Source organism: Hemitrygon akajei, chromosome 20 (assembly GCF_048418815.1).
Source record: "Hemitrygon akajei chromosome 20, sHemAka1.3, whole genome shotgun sequence".
Taxonomy (NCBI): domain Eukaryota; kingdom Metazoa; phylum Chordata; class Chondrichthyes; order Myliobatiformes; family Dasyatidae; genus Hemitrygon; species Hemitrygon akajei.
The window spans coordinates 11,595,800-11,616,753 of record NC_133143.1 but is presented as its reverse complement, the minus strand read 5'-3'; the positions used below and the strand labels follow the sequence as shown (position 1 = coordinate 11,616,753).

The 20,954-nt window shown below is 47.4% G+C and overlaps 1 protein-coding gene across 2 annotated transcripts in view; it reads right to left on the bottom strand.

Moving 5' to 3' along the window:
- The window catches only part of pxdc1b (PX domain containing 1b), a 52,390-nt gene that overhangs the window by 11,496 nt on the left and 19,940 nt on the right, over window positions 1-20,954 (bottom strand). Inside the window, exon 4 of one of the 2 annotated variants that reach the window (XM_073073043.1) lies at window positions 7,280-7,391. In XM_073073043.1, the coding sequence (XP_072929144.1) occupies window positions 7,280-7,391 (112 nt within the window). Of the gene's footprint in view, window positions 1-7,279; window positions 7,392-18,064; window positions 20,848-20,954 lie in introns of those variants that run through there. The other variant, XM_073073044.1, reaches the window with a different exon arrangement.

The window sequence follows — 20,954 nt, the reverse complement described above, 5'->3', positions numbered from 1 at the left end:
GACCTTGTCAAAGGCCTTACTGAAGTCCATGTAGACAACGTCCACTGCCTTCCCTTCATTCACTTTCCTGGTAACCTCCTCGAAAAATTCTAATAGATTTGTTAAACATGACCTACCACACACAAAGCCATGTTGACTCTCCCTAATAAGTCCCTGTCTATCCAAATACTTGTAGATCCTATCTCTTAGTACTCCTTCCAATAATTTACCTGCTACCGACGTGAAATTTACCAGCCTATAATTTCCTGGATTACTTTTAGAGCCTTTTTTAAACAATGGAACAACATGAGCTATCCTCCAATCCTCCAGCACTTCACCCATAGATACCACCATTTAAAATATATCTGCCAGGGCCCCTGCAATTTCAACACTAGTCTCCTTCAAGATCCGAGGGAATAAACTGTCAGGTCCTGGGGATTTATCTACTCTGATTTGCCTCAAGACACCAAGCACCTCCTCCTCTTCAATCTGTATAGGTTCCATGACCTCACTACTTGTTTGCCTTATTTCCATTAACCCTATGCCAGTTTCCTTAGTAAATACAGACGCAAAAAAAAATTTAAGATCTCCCCCATTTCTTTTGGTTCCATACATAGCCGACCACTCTGATCTTCAAGAGGACCAATTTTATCCCTCACTATCCTTTTGCTCTTAATATACTTGTAGAAGCTCTTTGGATTATCCTTCACCCTGACTGCCAAAGCTACCTTATGTCTTCTTTTAGCCCTCCTGATTTCTTTCTTAAGTATTTTCTTACTCTTTTTATATTCCTCAAGCATCTTATTTGCTCCCTGTTTCCTATACGTCATACACCTCTCTCTTCTTCTTTATCAGAGTTCCAATATCCCTAGAGAACCAAGGTTCCTTATTTTTATTCACTTTGCCTTTAATCCTGACAGGAACGTACAAACTCTGCACTCTCAAAATTTCTCCTTTGAAGGCCTCCCACTTATCTATCATATCCTTGCCAGAGAACAACTTTGCTTTTTAGATCCTTTCTCATTTCTTCAAATTTGGCCTTTTCCCAGTTTAGAACCTCAACCCGAAGACCAGATCTATCGTTATCCATGATCAAGTTGAAACTAATGGTGTTATGATCACTGGAACCAAAGTGTTCCCATACACACTTCCGTCACCTGTCCTAACTCATTTCCTAATAGAAGATCTAATATTGCATCCTCTCTAGTCGGTACCTCTATATATTGATTTAGAAAACTTTCCCGAACACATTTTACAAACTCTAACCCATCTAGACCTTTAACTATATGGGAGTCCCAATCAATATGTGGAAGATTAAAATCCCCTACTATCACAACTTTATGTTTCCTGCAGTTGTCTGCTACCTCTCTGCAGATTTGCTCCTCCAATTCTCACTGACTATTGGGTGGTCTATAATACAACCCCATCAATGTGGTCAGACTTCTCCTGTTTCTCAGCTCCACCCATATGGCCTCAGTAGACAAGCCCTTTAATCTGTCCTGCCTGAGCACTGCTGTAATATTTTCCCTGACTAGCAAAGCCAGTCCCCCTCCCTTCATCCCTCTGCCTCTATCATGTCTGAAACATCGGAACCCTGGAACATTGAGCTGCCAGTCCTGCCCCTCCTGTAGCCAAGTTTCACTAATGGCTACAATGTCGTAATTCCACGTGTCAATCCAGGCCCTCAGCTCGTCTGCCTTTCCCACAATACTCCTTGCATTGAAATATACACACCTCAGAAGATTATTACCACTACTCACAACCTTACTATTTGTGACTTTGCATGAACTACTAACATCATTTATTCTTACCCCCGTTCCACTATCTACTCTGGCAAATCTAGTTTAAAATCCGCCCCCCCAGAAGCACTAACAAACCTCCCTGCAAGGATATTGGTCCCCTTGTAGATCAGGTGTAACCCGTCTCTCTTGTACAGGTCCCACCTGCCCCAGAAGAGGTCTGAATGATCCTGAAATCTGAAACCCTGCCCCCTACACCAGCTCCTCAGCCACGTGTTCATCCTCCAGAGCATCCTATTCTTACCCTCACTGGCATGTGGCACAGGTAGCAATCCTGAGATTACCACCCTCGAGGTCCTGCTTTTTAACTTCCTACCAAGCTCTCCATACTCACTCTTCAGGATCTCCTCACTCTTTCTTCCTACGTCATTGGTATCGCTGTGTACCATGGCATCTGGCTGATCACCCTCCCACTTCAGAATGCTTTGCATGTGATCAGAGACATTCTTGACCCTGGCACCTGGGAGGCAACAAACCATCCGGGAGTCTTTGTCACGACCACAGAACCTCCTGTCTGTACCTCTAACTATTGAGTCCCCTATCACTACTGCTCTCCTCTTCTTCCACCCCCCCTCCTGCACTGCAGAACCAGACTCAGTGCCAGAGATTCGGCTGTCGCAGCTTGTCCCAGGTAAGTCATCCCCCCAACAGTATCCAAATCGGCATACTTGTTGTTGAGGGGAATGGCCACAGGGGAGCCCTGCTCTGCCTGCCCTTTCTCCTTCCCTTGCCTGACTGTAACCCGATTACCTATGCCCTGCTCCTTTGGTGTAACTACCTCCCTGAAACTACTATCTATAAACTCCTCATTCTCCCGAATGATCCGGAGGTCATCCAGCTCCTGCTCCAGTTCCCTAACGCGGTTTGTTAGGAGCTGCAGCTGGATTCACTTCTTGCAGGTGTCGTTGTCAGGGACACCAGAGGTCTCCCTGACATCCCACATCCTGCAAGAGGAGCATTCCAACATCCTGCCTGGCATTCTCTCTACTCTAAACAAACAAAACTTACCAGAACCTACCTTTGCCTCTGCCTGTTCACGCCAAAGCCGTCCCACTCTGCTCCCACTCACTCCTCTGCCCGCTGTATATGGTGGTCTTTTTTTTAAACCTTTGGTGCTGTATGTCACGTGCCTGCGCAGTCTAGCTCCTTTTCCTTGAGCAGTGTGAAAAAATGACTTCTCTCTGAGATTCCTTTACTCCTTCACTCTCAGCCTCATGCTTCCAATGTAACCTCCTCTCTCTCCCCTCCATCCCCTCAGGCCCACTCCCTCCGTAACCTCCTCTCTCTCCCCTCCATCCCCTCAGGCACACTCCCTCTGTAACCTCCTCTTTCTCCCCTCAGTCCCACTCCCTCCGTAACCTCCTCTCTCTCCCCTCCATCCCATCAGGCCCACTCCCTCCGTAACCTCCTCTTTCTCCCCTCAGGCCCACTCCCTCCGTAACCTCCTCTTTCTCCCATCAGTCCCACTACCTCCATAACCTCATCTCTCTCCCCTCCATCCCCTCAGGCCCACTCCCTCCATAACCTCATCTCTCTCCCCTCCATCCCCTCAGGCCCACTCCCTCCGTAACCTCCTCTCTCTCCCCTCCATCCCCTCAGGCCCACTCCCTCCGTAACCTCCTCTTTCTCCCATCAGTCCCACTCCCTCCATAACCTCATCTCTCTCCCCTCCATCCCCTCAGTCCCACTCCCTCCGTAACCTCCTCTCTCTCCCCTCCATCCCCTCAGGCCCACTCCCTCCGTAACCTCCTCTTTCTCCCATCAGTCCCACTCCCTCCATAACCTCATCTCTCTCCCCTCCATCCCCTCAGGCCCACTCCCTCCGTAACCTCCTCTCTCTCCCCTCCATCCCCTCAGGCCCACTCCCTCACTCCCTCCATAACCTCCTCTCTCTCCCCTCCATCCCCTCAGGCCCACTCCCTCCGTAACCTCCTCTCTCTCCCCTCAGTCCCACTCCCTCCATAACCTCCTCTTTCTCCCCTCAGTCCCACTCCCTCCGTAACCTCCTCTCTCTCCCCTCCATCCCCTCAGGCCCACTCCCTCCGTAACCTCCTCTTTCTCCCCTCAGTCCCACTCCCTCCGTAACCTCCTCTCTCTCCCCTCCATCCCCTCAGGCCCACTCCCTCCGTAACCTCTTTCTCCCCTCAGTCCCACTCCCTCCATAACCTCCTCTCTCTCCCCTCCATCCCCTCAGGCCCACTCCCTCCGTAACCTCCTCTCTCTCCCCTCCATCCCCTCAGGCCCACTCCCTCCATAACTTTCTCCCCTCAGTCCCACTCCCTCCGTAACCTCCTCTTTCTCCCCTCAGTCCCACTCCCTCCGTAACCTCCTCTCTCTCCCCTCCATCCCCACAGGCCCACTCCCTCCGTAACCTCCTCTATCTCCCCTCCATCCCCTCAGTCCCACTCCCTCCGTAACCTCCTCTCTCCCCCCTCCATCCCCTTAGTCCTACTCCCTCCATAACCTCTCTCTCCCCTCAATCCCCTCAGTCCCACTCCCTCCGTAACCTCCTCTCTCTCCCCTCCATCCCCTCAGGCCCACTCCCTCCATAACCTCCTCTCTCTCCCCTCCATCCCCTCAGTCCCATTCCCTCTGTAACCTCCTTTTCCCCTCCATCCCCTCAGGCCCACTCCCTCTGTAACCTCCTCTCTCTCTCCTCCATCCCCTCAGTCCCACTCCGTAACCTCCTCTCTCTCCCCTCCATCCCCTCAGTCTCACTTCCTCTATAACCTCCTCTCTCTCCCCTCCATCCCCTCAGGCCCACTCCCTCTGTAACCTCCTCTTTCTCCCCTCAGTCCCACTCCCTCCGTAACCTCTCTTTCCCCTCCATCCCCTCAGTCCCACTCCCTCCGTAACCTCCTCTCATTCCCCTCCATCCCCTCAGGCCCACTCCCTCCGTAACCTCCTCTCTCTCCCCTCCATCCCCTCAGTCCCACTCCCTCCGTAACCTCCTCTCTCTCCCCTCCATCCCCTCAGGCCCACTCCCTCCGTAACCTCCTCTCTCTCCCCTCCATCCCCTCAGTCTCACTTCCTCTATAACCTCCTCTCTCTCCCCTCCATCCCCTCAGGCCCACTCCCTCTGTAACCTCCTCTTTCTCCCCTCAGTCCCACTCCCTCCGTAACCTCTCTTTCCCCTCCATCCCCTCAGTCCCACTCCCTCCGTAACCTCCTCTCTCTCCCCTCCATCCCCTCAGGCCCACTCCCTCCGTAACCTCCTCTCTCTCCCCTCCATCCCCTCAGTCCCACTCCCTCCGTAACCTCCTCTCTCTCTCCTCCATCCCCTCAGGCCCACTCCCTCCGTAACCTCCTCTCTCTCCCCTCCATCCCCTCAGTCCCACTCCCTCCGTAACCTCCTCTCTCTCCCCTCCATCCCCTCAGGCCCACTCCCTCCGTAACCTCCTCTCTCTCCCCTCCATCCCCTCAGGCCCACTCCCTCTGTAACCTCCTCTTTCTCCCCTCAGTCCCACTCCCTCCGTAACCTCCTCTCTCTCCCCTCCATCCCCTCAGTCTCACTTCCTCTATAACCTCCTCTCTCTCCCCTCCATCCCCTCAGGCCCACTCCCTCTGTAACCTCCTCTTTCTCCCCTCAGTCCCACTCCCTCCGTAACCTCTCTTTCCCCTCCATCCCCTCAGTCCCACTCCCTCCGCAACCTCCTCTCTCTCCCCTCCATCCCCTCAGGCCCACTCCCTCCGTAACCTCCTCTCTCTCCCCTCCATCCCCTCAGTCCCACTCCCTCCGTAACCTCCTCTCTCTCCCCTCCATCCCCTCAGGCCCACTCCCTCCGTAACCTCCTCTCTCTCCCCTCCATCCCCTCAGTCCCACTCCCTCCGTAACCTCCTCTCTCTCCCCTCCATCCCCTCAGGCCCACTCCCTCTGTAACCTCCTCTTTCTCCCCTCAGTCCCACTCCCTCCGTAACCTCCTCTCTCTCCCCTCCATCCCCTCAGGCCCACTCCCTCCGTAACCTCCTCTCTCTCCCCTCCATCCCCTCAGTCCCACTCCCTCCGTAAGCTCCTCTCTCTCCCCTGCCCATTACCTCACCGACAGGTAGGTGTAATTTAACCTGCCAGCCCTCTGGAATGTGAGAGAATCCCACAGTCACAGGAAGAACGTGCAAACTCTGTACAAGCCGCACCGGAGTTGGGTCTCTGAAACTTTGAGGTAGGGAGCCTCCAATTATTCCAGTGTGACTTCAACAGATAATCCACCAAGTTAAAGGCAGGACATACACAGCCCCTCCTTCTTCAAATTCTGTTGAATAATGCACAATACAGATCAATCCCCACTGCCCCTAACCACTCTCTGATGCCAGTTCAGCCCACCTAATTACATAACATCGAACAGTACAGCACAGGACAGACCCTTTGGCCCATCATGTATGTGTTGACCACGAAGATTAAACTAAATCTTTCTCTTGGAATACGATCCATTCCCGTGTACTCACATACCTAAACATCTCGTAACTTTATTACCATGTCTGCCACCAGCACTACTCCTGCTAGCATGTTCCAAACACCTAACAGAACCTCTTTAAAAAAAACCTCAGGTATCTTCCTTAAATTTTATTGCCTTCACCTTAAACTTATTTGGCATTTCTGCTCAGGAAGCAGTAGTGTAGTGGTTAGCACAACGCTTTACAGTTCCAGTGACCATGGGTTCAATTCCAGCTGCTGCCTGTAAGGAGTTTGTACGTTCTCTCCATGACCATGTAGGTTTCCTCCAGGTGCTCCTGTTTCCTCAAACAGTCCAAAGAGTGTAAATTGTACTGTGATTAAATTGGGGGGTTGCTGGGTAGCGTGTGTCTCGAAGAGCTGAAGAGCGTATTCCACACTGTATCTCAATAAATGGATAAATGAAATTAACATTGCATGACTCACCTTGCTAGTCATTTAAACTGTAGGCTATTTTAAACAGGAAGAGTAATTCAACTATGAAGATGCCCACCACCCTGGCTATTTCTGTTCCTCTCTTCTCTCTCCTGGGCTTGAAAGCCTGGAATTCAGACTCAGAAACAGCTTCTTCCTCGCTGATATCAACCTCCTCATTCGCATCCCCTTCCCACTGGTGGTGGCACATTCTTGGACTCTGAATTCAACCTCTCTCGGTATCTCTAACATTACTTTCTGCACTACAATGCAACCTTTGAGCCATTCGGGGGTTTGCGCTTGTTGTTGTTCTTATAGTGACCATGTACACTGCTCCGTGATCTTCACAGCAGCAAGGTATTTCACTGTGGATATGACAACTAAGGCAATACATGGAGAGATGCAGAACTAATGCAGGCAAATGGGATTACTGTAGATTGACCAAAGGGTCTGTTTCTGCGTTCTGTACAGACAGGGACATCTGCATGTGGTGTGGGGCTGAGCACTGTAATCACCCCCTGCAGCCCGTGGTGGCATCCACACTGAGTGCGTGTCTGTACCTGATTACAGACCTCTGTCTCTCCAGCCTCCCACGACTAGCCTGATGGAACCTACAGTGGAGCAAGAAAGCACTCACATCTCCTCCATGGGGTCTGCAGCCGGCTGCTGTTCCTTGCCATTAGGAATCCCTTGGTCAAAGACGACTGTTTCTGTGTTTGCCAAGCAAAATCCGTTTGACCGCATGATTTCTGTGGAGACAGTGAGAATGCATAGTGCTGGGTTATTTCAGAGGAGGACCAACTAATGGCTTCAATGCGAGGGGACATGGTTATCCCCAGTGTCAGGCCAGGTTGCCCCGGCTCAGTGCATGCTTTGCCCTGAGGAAGGCCAGACCCCTACCCAGACTCAGATGGGTAACCCCACCTCACAATATTCTCCTGGGTCCCAGTAGTTCCTTCCTACCCCACCTCTCAGGCCTCCAGTCCTTTCATCTCCCATGTCCAAATATTCTCTCTCTACCCTCCTCCTCTCCTGCCCCCATTCCCTCTACTGACATGTTCCCTCTATTCTCTCACTCCCTCTGCCCATTCTCCCTGCCCACCTCTCACCCAGACCAGACTGCTCCCTTCTGCCCACCTCTCACCCAGACCAGACTGCTCCCTTCTGCCCACCTCTCACCCAGACCAGACTGCTCCCTTCTGTCCACCTCTCACCCAGACCAGACTGCTCCCTTCTGTCCACCTCTCACCCAGACCAGACTGCTCCCTTCTGCCCACCTCTCACCCAGACCAGACTGCTCCCTTCTGTCCACCTCTCACCCAGACCAGACTGCTCCCTTCTGCCCACCTCTCTTGCGTCATTCTCCTTGACAAGGGAATGCCAGTTCAGATTCGTTAGAGGGCAGGGACTCTCAATGTTTTATGATACAAAATATTGAGAACATGCATCATCTAGCTCAAGAATATTTGCTATCACACTGTTATGAGACAATTGAACAGCCCCTTAGTACAATAAAACGGACTCTCAACCTCACAATCTACCCAAATTGGCCTTTCCCCCTTATTGTCCACCTTCACCTACTGTCACTTTCTCCGTAATAGTAACAACACAGCCACAGAGTCACAGAGAAGTAAAGCACAGAAACAGGCCCTTCATTCTATGTCAAAACTATTTAATCTGCCTACTCCCATAGACCAGCACCGGCAACACAGCCCTCCATACCCCTACTATCCAAGTACTGTACCAATCCAAACTCCTCTTAAATCAGGCTCACATGGACCTCCTCTGTAATCTGTCCAATGCTGCCTTGCCTCACTTCTACAGACTCTGTGTCCACCTCCTGAGTCAATACTGATCTCTTCCATCTGTTTTGGCTCCACACATGGACTACCGTTCTGGTCTTCCAGAGGACCAAATTTGTCCCTTGCAAACTTTATGCTGTTAACATACCAATAGAATCCCTTATGATTCTCCTTTGACTTGTGTGCTAGAGAACTTCATGCTTTCTTTTAGCCTTCCTGATTTATTTCTTAAGTGTTTTCTTGCATTCCCTGTACTCCATTAGCACCTCATTTGTTTCTACTTACCTATAACTGCTATGCACTTCCTTCTTTCTCTTAACCAGGGCCTCTATATTTTTTGAAAGCCAAGGTTCCCTACATTTGGTATCTTTACCCTTTATTCTGACAGGGACATACAAGCTTTGTACTCTCAAAATTTCATTTTTGAAGGTTTCCCACTTTCCAAGTTCTCCTTTGCCAGAAAACACCATGTCCCAATCTACACCTGCCAGATCATTCTCCGGAAAATTGGCCTTTCTCCAAGTTAGAATCTCAACCTGCAGACCAGACCTATCTCCTTGCATATTTACTTTAAATCTAATGGTTGGTGTCAAAATGGTTGTTGTGATGCATCTAGTGCAGTAGTGTAGTGGGTAGTGCTTGTTGTTCTCACTTTCAGCTTCCACCGCTGGCTAGCAATCTTCTGAACAGGAGAGCTGAACGTGCAAGTCTCTCCCTGCCAGTACACAGCCTCTTCAACAGCAAACCTCATGTAGTGTTTCCCCGCTGGCGACACAAGGAAACTGAACTCCTTTCAGACTCAGGCTGAATTAAAGAGGGTGGGGAGGAGGTCTGTTCCCTTCTGTTCTCTCACTCCCTCTGCCATTCTCTCTGTCTGCTCCCTACCTCTCACCCACACCAGCCTGCTCCCTTTTGCCTGCCCTCTCTTGCTTCATTCTCCCTTGTCAAGGGAACTCCAGTTCAGATTTGTTGGAGGACAGGAACTGTCAATGTTTTGAGCCCCGACAGAGGATTCTAAATTCCTTTCCTCCCACAGATGCTGTACAGCCTGCTGAATTACTCCAGCAGATTGTTTGTTATTAAAACGGCCTTGATGGGTTTCAGCCAGCCACTGATGTGCTCCCCCCAGCTCTGACCCCATCAGCCTCTGGGTTAAACACTGCCAAGCTGCCTCCCCCAACACCTCCCTCACTACTTTACACAATGGTGTGAATCACTGTGCAGGGATCTCCACATCCCAGCCAGAGCAGAACCAGAGGCTCTTCGATTCCTCCTTTTGTCACTTCCACTACCCTTGTGGTATCAGCCTCAGTGCCAGGAAGCTCCTAGCTACAGTCTTTGGTTTGCACTGTGTTAACAGGTCATTGCTGGAGGAAGTTGGCACTTCCATTGGCCACCATCGTTCCTGTGCTGAAGAAGTCTTCAGTGTCCTGCCTAAATGACTACTGTCCTGTTGCACTCACATCCATCATCATCAAGTGTTTCGAGAGGCTCGTCATGAGGCATATCAAGACCCTGCTGGCCCCCTCACTGGACCCCCTGCAGTTTGCGTACTGTCCCAACCGCTCAACAGACGATGCCATTGCCATCACCCTCCACCTGGCCCTAACCCACCTGGTCAAAAAAGACACTTACGTTCAGATGCTGTTCATAGACTTCAGTTCACCATTCAACACAATCATCCCTCAGAAACTGATTGGAAAGCTGAGCTTACAAGGCCTGAACACCTCCCTCTGCAAATGGATTCTAGACTTCCTGACTGGGAGAGCTCAGTCAGTCCGGATCGGGAGAAGCATCTCCAACACCATCAACCTGTCTCTGAATGTGAACAAAACAAAAGAGATGGTTGTTGTCTTCAGGAGGGCACGGAGCGACCACTCCCCGCTGAACATCGACGGCTCCTCAGTAGAGATCATTAAGAGCACCAAATTTCTTGGTGTTCACCTGGCGGAGAATCTCACCTGGTCCCTCAACACCAGCTCCATAGCAAAGAAAGCCCAGCAGCGTCTCTACTTTCTGCGAAGGCTGATGAAAGTCCATCTCCACCCCCCATCCTCATCACATTCTACAGGGGTTGCATTGAGAGCATCCTGAGCAGCTGCATCACTGCCTGGTTTGGAAATTGCACCATCTCGGATCGCAAGACCCTGCAGCAGATAGTGAGAAGATCATCGGGGTCTCTCTTCCTGCCATCACGGACACTTACAATACACACTGCATCCGCAAAGCAAACAGCATTATGAAGGACTCCACACACCCCTCATACAAACTCTTCTCCCTCCTGCCATCTGGGAAAAGGCACCAAGGCATTCGGGCTCTCACGACCAGACTATGTAACAATTTCTTCCCCCAAGCTATCAGACTCCTCAATACCCAGAGCCTGGACTGACACCTTGCCCTATTGTCCTGTTTATTATTTATTGTAATGCCTGCACTGTTTTGTGCACTTTATGCAGTCCTGGGTAAGTCTAGTGTAGTTGTTTTTTTTTCTCTGTGTTGTTTTTTTACGTAGTTCAGTCTAGTTTCTGTACTGCGCCATGTAACACCATGGTCCTGAAAAACGTTGTCTCATTTTTACAATGTACTGTACCAGCAGTTATGGTCGAAATGACAATAAAAAGTGACTTGATTTGACTTTTGTGAATTCTTTCCTCTTGTAACTGAAACTGGTGCAGCCACATAGATGCTATGGCCAAAAAATACTCTAGTGCCTCTACTTCCTCAAAAGGCTAAGGAATTTTTCTATGATCCCCAATGACTCTCACCAATTTTTATAGATACACCTTAGAAAGCACCCTATCTGGCAGCTGCTCCACCCAAAATAGCAAGAAATTGCAGAGAATTGTAGTCACATCTAAGTCCATCTCAAAAAGCAATCTCCTCTCCATGAACTCCTGTCTACATTTTCTGCTTTCTTGGGAAAATAGGCAACATATCAAAGATCCCACTCAAATCGGACATTTTCTCTTCTTCCCCACCCGTCAGGCAGAAGATACAAAACCTTCAGAACATGCATCATCCAGCTCAAGAACATTTGCTATCACACTGTTCTGAGACAATTGAATTGTCCCTTAGTACAATAAGTGGACTCTCGACCTCACAATCCACCCAAATTGACCTTTGCACCTCATTGTCCACCTTCACCTACTGTCACTTCCTCCGTAATAGCAATAATATAGTCACAGACTCTCAGAGCAGTACAACATAGAAACAGGCCCTTTGGCCCATCAAGTCCATGCCAAAACTATTTAATTTACCAACTCCCAATGACCTGCACCGGGACCATAGCCCTCCATATCCCTATCATCCATCTACCTATCCAAAATTCTCTTCAATGCTGAAATCAGGCTCGCATGGACCACTTGTGCTCATTCCACACTTTCCCACACTGTCATGACCCTCTGAGTGAAGAAGTTTCCCCTCATGTTCCCCTTAAACTTCTCACATTTCACCCTTAACCCCTGACCTCTAGTTGCAGTCCCACCCGACCTCAGTGGAAAAAGCCTGTTTGAATATACACTATCTAGACCCCTCATAATTTTGTATACCTCTATCAAATCTACATTCTAAGGAATTTAGTCCTAATTTATTCAATCTTTCCTTATAACTCAGGTATTCCAGACCCAGCAACACCCTTGTAAAATTTCTTTGCACTTTTTCAACCTCGTTTACATCTTTCCTGTAAGTAGGTGAGCAAAACTGCACACAATACTCCAAATTAGGCCTCACCAGTGTCTTATACAACTTATGAGGACCAATGTGTCTAAAGCTTTCTTTATGACCCTATCTATCTGTGACGCCACTTTCAACGAATTATGGACCTGTATACCCAGATCCCTTTGTTCTACCACACTCCTCAATTCCATACTGTTCACTGTGTAAGGCCTATCCTGGTTGGTCCTACTGGAGTACAACACTTCACACTTGTCTGCATTAAATTCCATTTGCCATTTTTCAGTCCATTTTTCCAGCTGATCCAGTTAATCACAGTATCACCCAGATCATTGATAGAGATGACAAACAACAAAGGGTCCAGCACTGATCCCTGTGGCACACTACTAGTCACAGGCTGCCAGTCAGAGAGGCAACTCTACTACCACCCTCTGGCTTTTCTAGCAAAGCCAAAGTCTAATCTAATTTACTACCTTGTCCTGAATGGTAAGAGACTGAACATTCTTGACCAGCCTCTCACGCGGGTCCTTGTCAAATGCCTTACTAAAGTCCATGTAGATAACATCCACTTTCCTGGTAACTTCCTCGAAAAACTCTATAAGATTGGTTACACATGACCTGCCATGCATGAACCCATGCTGATTATCCTTAATCAGTTCACGTCTATCCAAATACTTCTATATCTGGCCCCTTAGAATACCTCCAATAACTTTCCCACAACTGACGTCAAATTCACCAGCCTATAAGTTCCTGGTTTCTGTTTAGAGCCTCTTTTAAACAATGGAACAATTTTTGCTATCCTCCAATCCTCTGACACCTCTCCTGTCACTAAGGATGATTTAAATACCTCTGCTGGGGCCCTGGCAATATCTGCACTGGCCTCCCACAGCGTCCAAGGGAAGAACCTGTCAGGCCTTGGGGATTTATCCACCCGAATTTGCCTCAGGGTAGCAAACATATCCTCCTCTGTAATCTGTACATGGTCCATGAAGTTGATGGTATTTTGCCTCACTTCTATAGACTCTGTGTCCATTTCCCAAGGAAATATAGATGTAACAAATTCATTTAAAATCTCACCCATCTCTTTTGGCTCCATACACGGATTACTATTCTGGTCTTCCGGAGGACCAATTTTGCCCCTTGAAATCCTTTTGCTCTCAACATACCTGTAGAATCTGTTAGGATTCTCCTTCACCTTTTCTGCTGGAGCAAATTTATGCCTTCTTTTAGCCTTCCTGATTTATTTCTTAAGTGATCTCTTGCATTCCCCGTACTCCATAAACACCGCATTTGTTCCTACTTACCGATACCTGCTATGCATCTCCTTTTTTCTCTTAACCAGGGCCTCAATATTTTTTGAAAGCCAAGGTTCCCTGCACTTGTTATCTTTACCCTTTATTCTGACAGGGACATACAAGCTTTGTACTCTCAAAATTTTGTTTTGGAAGGCTCCCACTTCCCAAGTTCACCTTTGCCTGTCCCAATCCACACTTGTCAGATTATTCCTGCTACCATCAGAATTGGCCTTTCTCCAATTTAGAACTTCAATCCATGGACCAGACCTATTTCCTTGCATACTTACTTTAATGCCATTGTAGTCACTGGATGCAAAATGTTCCCTTTCACAAACTTCTGTCACCTGCCCTGTCTCACTCCCTGATAGCAGATCCCGTATCGCTCGCTCTCTCATTGGGATTTCTACGTACTGATGAAGGAAACTTTCCTAAATACATTAGACAAACTCTATCCTGTCTAGTCTTTTTACAGTATGTGAGTCCCAGTCAATATGTGGAAGGTTAAAATTACCCACTATGGGATCTCTTTATAAATTTGTTCCTCTAGATCCCTAGGACAGTTGAGTGGTCTGTTATATAGCCCCATTAACATGGTCATTCCTTTTTATTTCTCAGTTCCACCCATAACACCTCACTAGTCGAGTTCTCCAGTCTGTCCTGATTGAGCATTGCCGTGTCATTTTCCCTGATTAGTAACCACACCCTCCTCTTTTGATCCCTCCTGCTCTGTCGTGTCTAAAACAATGCAATACTAAGCTGCCAGTCCTGCCCCTCCCCCATCCAACTCTCACAAATGGCTGCAATATCATAATTCCATGCTGAGCTCATTCACCTTTCCTACAATACTTCCTGCATTGAAATATGTGCAGCTCAGGACACTATAACCATATAACAATCACAGCACGGAAACAATATCAATTTATTGATATCTTTCCTAGTCACACCATGTTCAACCTTTTGATTCCTAAAAGACCTGCTGGTGGGAAAAATTTTAGAAATAATAATCTGGTTGAGGAGTAATCACCCGAAGCAGCATCAATAATGATAGTGACACTTCCTTCGAACCAAAGGTGTAACAATGGGCACTCACGTGGATCCGCATTACGCCTGCCTTTTTGTTGGTTCTGTGGAACAGTCTATGTTGCAAACCTACAGTCCCCAACTCCTGACGACTGCATTGGCGCTGCCTCCTGCACGCATGCTGAACTCGCTGACTTCATCAACTTTGCCTCCAACTTCCACCCTGCCCTCAAATTTACCAGGTCCACTTCCGACACTTCCCTCCTCTTTCTCAATCTCACTGTCTCCATCTCTGGAGACAGCTTATCTACTGACATTTGTAAATCAACTGATCTTTTACAGCTACTTGGACCATACATCTTCCCACCCTGTCACTTGTAAAAATGCCATCCCCTTCTCAGTTTCTCCATCTTCACTGTATCTGCTGTCAGGATGAAGCTTTTCATTCCAGAACTAATGAGATGTCCTCCTTCTTCCAAAAAAGGGGCTTCCCTTCCCTTCCTTCACCATCAATGCAGCCTCAACCACATCTCTTCCATTTCAAGCATGTCTGCCCTCACCCCATCCACCTGCCACCCCACCAGGGATAGGGTTCCTCTGGTCCTCACCCACCACCCCACCAGCCTTCGCGCCCAGCACATAATTCTCCATAACTTCTGCCAAGGGGGTCCCACTATAAAGCACATCTTTCCCTCCACTCCTCACATTCTGCTTTCCGTGACTACCTTGTCCATTCATCCCTCCCCACTGATCTCCCTCCTGGTCTTATCTTTGCAAATGGAACAAGTGTTACAGCTGCCCTACATCTCCTCCCTCACTACCATTCAAGGCCCCAAAAAATCCTTCCAGGTGAAATGACCCTTCACTGGTGAGTCTGTTAGGGTCATCTACTGTGTCCAGTGCTCCTGGTGTATATCGCCAAGACCTGATGCAGATTGGGAGACTGCTTTGCTGAGGATCTTCGCTTCATCTACCAGAAAAAACAGGATCTCCCAGTGGCCACCCCTTTCAATTCTACATCACATTTCCATTCCAACATGCCTCCTCAATTCTACATCACATTTCCATTCCAACATGCCTCCTCAATTCTACATCACATTTCCATTCCAACATGCCTCCTCAATTCTACATCACATTTCCATTCCAACATACCTCCTCAATTCTACATCACATTTCCATTCCAACATGCCTCCTCAATTCTACATCACATTTCCATTCCAACATACCTCCTCAATTCTACATCACATTTCCATTCCAACATACCTCCTCAATTCTACATCACATTTCCATTCCAACATACCTCCTCAATTCTACATCACATTTCCATTCCAACATACCTCCTCAATTCTACATCACATTTCCATTCCAACATACCTCCTCAATTCTACATCACATTTCCATTCCAACATGCCTCCTCAATTCTACATCACATTTCCATTCCAACATGCCTCCTCAATTCTACATCACATTTCCATTCCAACATGCCTCCTCAATTCTACATCACATTTCCATTCCAACATACCTCCTCAATTCTACATCACATTTCCATTCCAACATGCCTCCTCATTTCTACATCACATTTCCATTCCAACATGCCTCCTCAATTCTACATCACATTTCCATTCCAACATACCTCCTCAATTCTACATCACATTTCCATTCCAACATACCTCCTCAATTCTACATCACATTTCCATTCCAACATGCCTCCTCAATTCTAATTCACATTTCCATTCCAACATACCTCCTCAATTCTACATCACATTTCCATTCCAACATACCTCCTCAATTCTACATCACATTTCCATTCCAACATACCTCCTCAATTCTACATCACATTTCCATTCCAACATACCTCCTCAATTCTACATCACATTTCCATTCCAACATGCCTCCTCAATTCTACATCACATTTCCATTCCAACATACCTCCTCAATTCTACATCACATTTCCATTCCAACATGCCTCCTCATTTCTACATCACATTTCCATTCCAACATGCCTCCTCTATTCTACATCACATTTCCTTTCCAACATGCCTTCTCAATTCTACATCACATTTCCATTCCAACATGCCTCCTCATTTCTACATCACATTTCCATTCCAACATGCCTCCTCAATTCTACATCACATTTCCATTCCAACATGCCTCCTCTATTCTACATCACATTTCCATTCCAACATGCCTCCTCAATTCTACATCACATTTCCATTCCAGCATGCCAGTCCATGGCCTCCTCTATCTGCCACAATGAAGCCACACTCAGGTTGGAGGAGCAACACTGTCTGGGTAGTTTCCAACCTGATAGCATGAACATTGACTTCTCAATCTTCCAGTAATTGCCCCCCACCTTTCATCATTCCCCATCCGCTTTTCCCTCTGTCACCTTATCTCCTTACCTGCCTAACACCTCTCTTTGGCACTCCTCCCCCTTCCTGTTCTTCCATGGTCTTCTGTCCGCTCCTGTCAGTGTTGCCCTTCTCCTGCCTTTATCTCTTTCACCAATCGACTTCCCAATTCACCCCTCCCCCTCTCCCGGTTTCACCTATGTGCTTCTTCCTTCCCTCCCCCTACCTTCTTGTTCTGACTTCTCATCTCTTTGTTCCAGTCCTGATGAAGGTTCTCAATCCAGAAACGTTTACTCTTTTCCATGGATGCTGCCTGACCTGCTGAGTTCCTCCAGCATCCTGTGTGGATTTCCAGCACCTGCAGATTTGCTCTTGTTGTGGATAGTAATAGATGGGAGCTGGATGTAAATGGACTGGTGGAATGTACTAATGTACAGCTCAAAATTACACACAGGGAAGTGTGAAGTTACACATTTAACAGGAAACTTAGAAACTTCTATAGATGTGTGGCGAAGAGCATATTGACTAGTTGGATCATGGTCTGGTATGGAAACACCAATGCCCTTGAACAAAAAAGCCGACAAATAGCTGTGGATACCCAGTCCATCACGGGTAAAGCCATTGAGAACATCTACAAGGAGCACGGTCACAGGAAAGCAGCATCCAGAATGAAGGGCCCCCACCATTCGGGCCACGCTCTCTTCTCGCTGTGCCATCCTCACAACTTACAGCACCAGGTTCTGAGCACGAGGCTTCTGTTGACCAGAGCTGGCCATGGGTATTGCATCCTAGCTGCCTGGGCAGTACAATATAGAGAGCAAGCTGTTGCCCATGTAGCAAGCTCCCCCTCTCCGCAGAACTGGTGAACACAAAGGAACAGCAGAGACCGAAACAGTTTGGTGCCAGCAGAGTCGCAGGAGCTGCCAGTCAGCGTTGAACTCAATTTGGGACTCTGCCTTAGGGATTCCAGCTCTGGAGTTTTCCCCTTGGGGTTTACTCTCAAAGTCTTCCCCATGAGTTTGAAATCAGAGTTTTCCTTCTCCTAGATGAGCTGCTAACCAAGGCTGCCAAGCCCCATCTGTCAGGAACAGTTATTACCCCTCAGCCGTCAGGCTCTTCATCCAGAGGGGGTAACCTCCCTCACCCCAACACCGCACTGTTCCCACAACTCACTTTCAAGAACTCTTCATCTCACCTTCTTGATAATTATTGCTAACTTTTTTTTTTCTTTTTGTATTTGCACACTTTATTGTAAGAAAATGAATCTCAAGGTCTACTTTGATAATAAATTTATTTTGAACTTTGGATATTGTAGAAGGTGCAGGAGCAAAGGAGATGGGAATGTGTGTGCACATTACATTGAAACCATCAGGGTAACTTTAAAACGTGGCTAATGAAATATCGACAGCTCTGGACCTAATCTACAGAGGCACAGAGAATAAAAACAGTGAGCTCTTGCTGAGCCTCTGTTAAACATGGGTCTGGTTTCATACGGAGTACTGTGTTCAACTCTGCTCACCCCATTACAGTAAACGTGAAAGTATTAGCACAGATTCAGAGGATGTTCCTGGAATGGACTACAGTTACAAGGAGAGATTAGAGGAATTGCCACTGTTTTCTCGAGGGAAGACTGAGGAGCAATTTGATAGAGGTATGTCAGATGATTGAGGGATCAGGGTAGAGTGGACTGTGAGAAGTGTTCAGGTTAATGGAAAGGTCAAGGTCACAGGCATAAAGCAAAAGAGAAAACAAGTAGAAGTGATGTCATAGAGTCATACAGCCAAACAGCCCAGAAACAGGCTCTTCAGCCCACCATATTCATTCCAACCCTCTAGGCCATCTACACTGATCCCATGTGCCCATATTAGGACCATATCCTTTATGCCTTCCCTCCTTAAAATCAGAATCAGAATCTTGCTTAATTTATCACTGACATATGCCGTGAAGTCCATTGTTTTGTGCCAGCAATAAAATAATAAACAAACAAACAGGTAAACATCCACCAGACAGAAGGAGGAGCTCCAGCCCAATATCTCATCTAAAAGACCCAGCAGTTCCAGCCTGGTTTTTTTGTTCTCCCAATCGTTAGAAAAGGGATTGAATTCTCTGATTTAGACCATAGACATTATCCACAAAGATGATTCCTCAGAATCTCAAACTGGTTTATTATCACTCTCACAGGACATGAAAGTTGTTGTTTTTCAGCAAGGTGCAAAACTACTATAAGCGACTAAATAGTGCAAAGAGAAAGGAATAACAGGGTAGTGCTCACGAATTCATGGACCATTCAGGAATCTGATAGTGGAGGGAAGATGCTATAGTGGTGGGTCTTCAGGCTCCTGTACCTCATCCCTACTGGTATTAATGAGAAGATGCATGTCCTGGGAGGTGAGGCACTGCCTTTTGAAGATGTCCTCGATGGTGGTGGGGCTTACGGCCGTGGTGGAACTGGCTGAATATACCATCCTCTGCAGCCTCTTGCAATCCTTTGCATTGGAGTCTCCGGACCATTCAATCATCAGAATACTCTCCATAGTACATCTGCAGCAATTTGCCTGAATCTTTGCTGACATACCAATTCTCTTCAAACTCCCATGCCTTCTTCATGATTACATCGAAATGCTGGGCCCAGGCTAGATCTGGAGATGCTGATGCTGAGGAATTGGAAGCTGCTCACCCTTTCTATTCCTGACCCCCTCAATGAAGATCATTCTCCTGCCTTCCCTTTCCTGAAGCCCACAGTCAATTCCTTGCTCGTGTTGACATGGAGTGTAAGGTTGTTGCCGTAACATCACCCAACCAGCCCATTTACTTTCTCCTGCTTGCCTCTTTATTACTTGTGTGAGTATCTTTTAAATATAGTGATTAATTCTACCACCTCCTCTGGCAGGGAGTTCTAGATATCAACAGTCCCTGTGTTAAGAATTTACCTCTCAGACCTTTTTAAAATGTTTATTTTCTTGCAATCTTACACTAGTGTCGCTAGATTTATTTTATCATACTTTGTACATGAGCAAGTAATGCATAATTTATGTTAACTTATGTTGATTTATGCACTTGTCCTAATTTTGTAATGTACTGTTATGCTGCTGCAAAAATATTTTTTCCTTGGCACTTACCCCGTGTGTATGTTGGCCTATGACAACAATAAACTAACTTTAATCTCCTCCCTCTCACAAGCCACAGCTTGCTTCACACCATTGGGTCAGTGTCAATAGATTGCTGAGCATTTTGTTGAATCTTTCCACCACTTGGCTACATCAAGGGGTGACATGGTAGAGATCATAAGGGGAATAGACAAGGTGAAAGCAGTTTTATATTCTCCAGGGAGGGATGCTAAACACAATGGGTATAGTTTTAAGATCAGAGATAGGAGATTTAAAAGAGACATTGGTGGCAGTTTCTTCATGCAAAAAGGGTAGTGGGTTTTTGGACTGAGCTGTCAGAAATAAAAAATGAGGTGGGCACATTAGCAATATTTAAAAACCTCTTAGATAAGTACATGGACAGCCAAGGTCTGGAGGGCCATGAGCCAAACACGGGCAGATGGCTGGGCAATACAGTCGGCAGTCCCACCTGTTTCACGCTCTATGACTCTCTCTGAAGCAATACTGTGTTGGACATGCTTGCTTTTAGTCCAGCAGGTGGCAGCCAAGAGCTAGTAATAAATTCCCACTAGCTGCCGGCCAGTCTCCCTCCCCATCTTGGTGCCTTTTCAGAAAGGACACAGGCTCAGCAGGCTTCCTTCCTTTCTGTCTTCTATGTCACGAGTGAGCGCCAAGACCTATCACTTTGCACGCAAATCAGTCGCACATCTTGAGCACTAGTACCTAAAAATGTCAAAAATAAAGCTGTACTCCATCTGTTAACCACATTTACAATGTTGCTACAGCCCTGATTATATAAGCGGCCTTTGAACAGATCCACAAGTTCACTTGCGTGGGTCCTCAAAATGGAATGGTGCACGGGAAGGCTTTTCGTGTGACACTCGTCCAGGTTTCCTTTTCTGGTGTCCGAACAACCCAGGGGAAGAGGGGGTTTTATTCTGTACAGCACACACCAATTCTAAAAGGAAACAATTTGACATTTACACGGCTGGACTTGTGAGGACTATTCTCTTACAGCCAACTAAGTTCTGGTGCCAATGCTCACAGATGACTCCCCCCCCCCAG